The 4,574-nt window shown below is 40.2% G+C and overlaps 2 protein-coding genes across 8 annotated transcripts in view; one reads left to right on the top strand and one right to left on the bottom strand.

The window, feature by feature from the left end:
- The window catches only part of LOC104819297 (ras-related protein RABH1e), a 2,524-nt gene extending 1,293 nt beyond the window's left edge, over positions 1–1,231 (top strand). The window contains exons 3-6 of the mRNA XM_010549305.2: positions 239–327; positions 525–636; positions 891–981; positions 1,070–1,231. Of these exons, the coding sequence (XP_010547607.1) occupies positions 239–327; positions 525–636; positions 891–981; positions 1,070–1,213 (436 nt within the window). The 3' untranslated portion in view covers positions 1,214–1,231. The remainder of the gene's footprint in view (positions 1–238; positions 328–524; positions 637–890; positions 982–1,069) is intronic.
- The window catches only part of LOC104819298, a 4,001-nt gene continuing 328 nt past the window's right edge, over positions 902–4,574 (bottom strand). Inside the window, exons 1-16 of one of the 7 annotated variants that reach the window (XR_772776.2) lie at positions 4,533–4,574; positions 4,383–4,448; positions 4,217–4,295; positions 3,895–4,052; positions 3,569–3,670; positions 3,360–3,416; positions 3,161–3,264; positions 2,987–3,068; positions 2,806–2,898; positions 2,635–2,699; positions 2,456–2,525; positions 1,988–2,068; positions 1,796–1,904; positions 1,610–1,708; positions 1,343–1,500; positions 902–1,114 (exon numbers count right to left, since the gene is read on the bottom strand). The exon at positions 4,533–4,574 is cut by the window's right edge and continues 325 nt beyond it. Coding sequence is in view for 6 of the 7 variants with exons in the window: in XM_010549306.2 (XP_010547608.1) it covers positions 1,478–1,500; positions 1,610–1,708; positions 1,796–1,904; positions 1,988–2,068; positions 2,456–2,525; positions 2,635–2,699; positions 2,806–2,898; positions 2,987–3,068; positions 3,161–3,264; positions 3,360–3,416; positions 3,569–3,670; positions 3,895–4,052; positions 4,217–4,295; positions 4,383–4,448; positions 4,533–4,574 (1,230 nt within the window). In the remaining variant the exon portion in view is untranslated. Of the gene's footprint in view, positions 1,115–1,322; positions 1,501–1,609; positions 1,709–1,795; positions 1,905–1,987; positions 2,069–2,455; positions 2,526–2,634; positions 2,700–2,805; positions 2,899–2,986; positions 3,069–3,160; positions 3,265–3,359; positions 3,417–3,568; positions 3,671–3,894; positions 4,053–4,216; positions 4,296–4,382; positions 4,449–4,532 lie in introns of those variants that run through there. The other 6 variants (XM_010549308.2, XM_010549306.2, XM_010549309.2 and 3 more) reach the window with 6 other exon arrangements.

The following is a 4,574-nucleotide window of genomic DNA, read 5'->3' as shown; positions in this document are numbered from 1 at the left end:
CCCCCCCCCCCCCCCCTCCAATCCATTCTGCGATGGCTGAGAGTTTTCAGTTCCCTGTTCTTTGAATACAGTTCAGTCAATGGAAATTCTCGGTGCTGATCCTATATGCTACCACGAGTTTTTGTATGGTTTGTTCATTGTCATTAGAAATACGTAGAGAAGTCTTGTGAGATTATCTTTAGTGTTTCTCCGTGTGCATGTGAGTGTGGTCAGTGAAGATAAATTTGTAACGACGCAGGGACACAGCTGGGCAGGAGAGATTTCGGAGTCTAATACCAAGCTACATCAGAGATTCTTCCGTTGCTGTAATTGTCTACGATGTGGCAAGTAAGACCTCTCTCTCTCATGTTTTTATTAAACTTTCCGAACACACGGTTTCTTTTGTCTGTCGGCGCTGGATTATCAAATCTTTGCCACACTAGTTCATTCTTAGTGAATCACTACTGCAGATGAGGTATAGGGTTTTAGATTATATTATGGGAAGTTTCGTGAAAAGGCTCCATCTTTTTTTCTCAACAATGCAGATAGGCAATCGTTTTTGAACACCTCGAAGTGGATCGAGGAAGTCCGTACAGAGAGAGGCGGTGATGTTATCATTGTTCTCGTGGGTAACAAAACCGATCTCGTGGACAAAAGGTAAAAGATCAATCTGCCGATACCAAATTTCTTGGTCGACTCTCCACCCGAAATCTGCAAAACCATGGATGAACTTACGGGATGAGCGAGCTCTTGGGCATACAAAAGATGGGACCTTTTGGCTTGAAACTCCTTAAAACATTCTTCTTTTTTTAACCTCGAAACACCAACAGAAGCCCTGGACATGCCGTTTTAGTTGTCTTTCTATCTCTGCTGGTCCCAAAAAAATGTGTGCACTGGTTGATGTGAAACAGGCAAGTCTCAATAGAGGAGGGGGACAACAAAGCTCGAGAGTTCGGAGTAATGTTCATAGAGACAAGTGCCAAAGCAGGATTCAACATCAAGGTGAGAAGAAAAGACCATCACTTGTCTTGTCTTTAGATGATATGTCAACTGATCCATACATGACTTTGAATGTTGTCCGTTACGCTAGCCGCTGTTTCGCAAGATAGCAGCAGCCCTGCCAGGGATGGAGACACTTTCCTCGACAAAACAGGAAGACATGGTGGATGTTAACTTGAAGCCATCGACCAATTCTTCTCAGGCCGAGCAACAACGAGGTGGATGCGCTTGTTAATGATACACACACACACACACACTCTCTCAAAGCATAGGAGAGACTGGATTAATCTCTGATGGAATAAATTACGCGGCATAAAGGAGGGCTTTGTGAGGGGAGGAGGGGCAGTGCAGGTAGAAAATTTACCATAATTGACTATTGGATTCATTTTGTTGGATGATTTTTTTTAAATGTTGAATGTAGAGTATACTCCCGTTTGAAACCTCGTCAAACTTTTCTCTCATGGGGTTTATCATTGAATGTCTATTATGATGCTCTGCATCATCCTTTGTTTTCTTGTCTACCTGACAGAGAAAAACAGAAATCTGTGTTAATAGTGTCATAAATTTTTGTGTATATATAAATATTTGATGTGGTTGGATTTGTGACACAGCCAATGTTGTTTTGACGTACCAGTTGATGATAGAGACCGGTAGGATTCCTCGTCTGAAATAACAGCCGGTATGTTCCATGTTCCCAGTGAATGCCCAGATATTTCCCCGCCTACACTCTCTGACAGTTAGCCCAGGAAAAAAAAAAGTTCACATGTGAAATCAGGACAGGACACAAACTTTGAGAGGATACTCCATTCCCTGTTACCTTCTCTTGTAGCTTCTTGGCATCTTCTTTGGTAATTAAATGACAAGCTTTGATCTAAGGTTCCCATAACATGTTCATACTTCTCTTCAGCCTCTGATATGTACCTTGCCTTGCACAATTTTTAACTCTCAGAGACCATCCACCACATTATTTTTAAGTGGTCAGACACGAAGGAACAGTGAGAGTACTTACCAGTTCAGCTGCGGCATTCCTCGGTCCGAAAATTCTGACAAACATGCGGAGTATATTGAAATTGTTCTCGATCACATCATCCTGCAACCGAAACTCTGATAAGTACTATAGAGTGATTAGGGGTAAAGATACGCAGCTATTGTGGTGTTTGTTTGTTTGTGTAGATAGCATATAGGTGTTGACATTTGTTTGGTTGTTTTTGTTAGTTGTTTCGTTATGATTGGTAGTTGTTAGAGGATTCTGTTAGGAGAGGGAATTGTATAAAGAAAGGAGGAGGTGGAAAGGGATTAGGTATTTTCTGGTTGAGAATTGGGTGGGAAAGAGAGTAGGGGCCTCTCTCTAATCAAAGCTATCCTAGTTGTACCTGGTTTGGGTGTTCAATAAAGCTGCTGGAGTTTCTCTAAGGAGCTGATTGAGATTCTGAACCTTAACAAACTCATATTGCTTTGACCAAATATGAAAACCTACGAGATTTTCAGAAGCAGAGAGACGGGACCCTCTGGCAGTGTTAAGAGGTTTTTTTACCTCATAGTCGAACCTGCAAATGCATTATTGTGACAAATTAGAGTTTAAGAAGATTCAATTTTGTGCTTGTTTAGCTTAAATGTGGATAAGCATAGATGAATGTGGGGAAAGGAGACACCTACAGATCATCAGACACTTCAACAAGGAACTCCGAAATGGACAAGAATTCCATATGCAGTTCATTCACCTTGTCCAAAGTTAAAAGAAAAAAAAAACACAGAATCCCCGGTAGGATTAGATACGTGTTTTTTTAGACGACTGTTGGTGAAAAAGAACAATGCAGATGGATGCACCTGTTCTCCTCTCAGCTCGTATAGTAAAAGATTCAAGACCCGGTAATCAAAGGACTTCAAATGAATTGCCCTCATCACATCTTCAATAAAGATCTTTAAAAGACAAGGAAAATGTAACCATATTGTATAACAAAAAACAGTAAGTAACTGTTACACCGGAATTATGCAAAACCAGAGTTACCTTGTGTTTGTTCGCAAGTGCATGGCAAAGCTTTCTTTCTAACGCCCAGTACTCTTCTCCCGACCTAAATTCTTCCCGTATCCTAGTACATCAAACAACTAACAATAATAAGGGCATCCATTTTTTTAATCTTGCTCCGATAAAATGAAACAGAAATTAATAGCAAGCAAGTACCTTTCTGTTAAAAGGCCATTACTTTCAAGCTGACCAGCAAGTGGCTTAAATGGATCAGTTCCAAACAGAGTCTCCAATTCCGAACTCCATCCATGATTTGTTTCCTGCATCTCACATCATAAGCTTTGCATCTCAGACCACTCTGTTATTAGACTGAAATTTCACAGAATCCTATACGGTGGTGATGCTAATCTCTTACAGCGACTTCAGATCCACAGATTGATGAACGCACTATCTTCTCGTTCAGAGCATCCATCTGCAGCAACAAATATATGATTTCTAAGAAGGAATGATGAAAGATTAAAAGGGAAAAAAACAGCATACTAACATATCCAATAAACATTGTGCAACTTACATCCTATAAGGACGAATGAACAAGAAAATACATGATTGTAGCAAGGCCATCACCTGGTATATGTAACTCTCTGTGAATGAAAGCACAGGTAAATATCTAAATATCGACTGCGGCTTGTTAATGTCTAACCCATGAAACATAAAATAAGACCTGCACTGTCAATAAGGTTGTTGAAGTTAGAAGGCAAATTCTGAACCAAACATATAATTCTGCATACTGATCATAAGAGAAAACTTGCACTGCCAACAATGTAGATTATAAATTCAGTTTCATTATTATTGTTTATATATTATATGAACTAATATTGGGCTCCAATCATTGACATTCAAGAAGAGAATAATAACAATATTATCGAATTATGAAACATCTGAGGACTCACAAAGTCCTCTAGCGTTGAGTTTGCTCTTTGAATTGCATCTAGCCCAACCATCGCCGCCACGCCCTTTTTATGTTTCCGCAATGGCCCATGATCGACCTTGTCCATGACACAACTCCCCTCCACATAACTCTTTCCGGACACTAACGAAAGGGAACATTCTTACACAAGTCACCAGAAAACACAAAAGTCTCAGTTAACGTACTTTGGCCATCAGCGTTATCATCGAACTACACATGCATTTCGGACAAGACAAATGCAATGACTATAAGAACAAATACGAAAAGTCGGAGGGAAAAGAAGCGATTTTGATGCAGAATACAACCTGAATTTTTGTTGACTGGATCAGCTCCAGTTTCTCGCTGAAGCAAGCTCGAGATTTCCTCGAGGAATGGTGACGAGATCTGAGTAAACAAACAAAATAATTGCATGTTCGAGTCAATATTGCGAAATCAACCAGAAGAAGAGGAACAGAAATCATGTGACCTTACTTTCGGTATGAAATCAGAGACGGCGAGGATTTTGGAGGCGATGTCGAGTTCGTCACATGGTTGCACCTTGAACGCAAATAACAATCAGATTTTCCGGGAATCTCGAAACCAGAAAGAATGGTTTTAGATACGTCAGAAGCATGGAAATACCAGGAGAAGAACGAAATTGACGAGGAAACGAGAAGAAGATTG

This window comes from Tarenaya hassleriana, unplaced genomic scaffold (genome assembly GCF_000463585.1).
Source record: "Tarenaya hassleriana unplaced genomic scaffold, ASM46358v1 Cleome3, whole genome shotgun sequence".
Taxonomy (NCBI): domain Eukaryota; kingdom Viridiplantae; phylum Streptophyta; class Magnoliopsida; order Brassicales; family Cleomaceae; genus Tarenaya; species Tarenaya hassleriana.
This window is presented reverse-complemented; position numbering and strand designations above follow the sequence as displayed.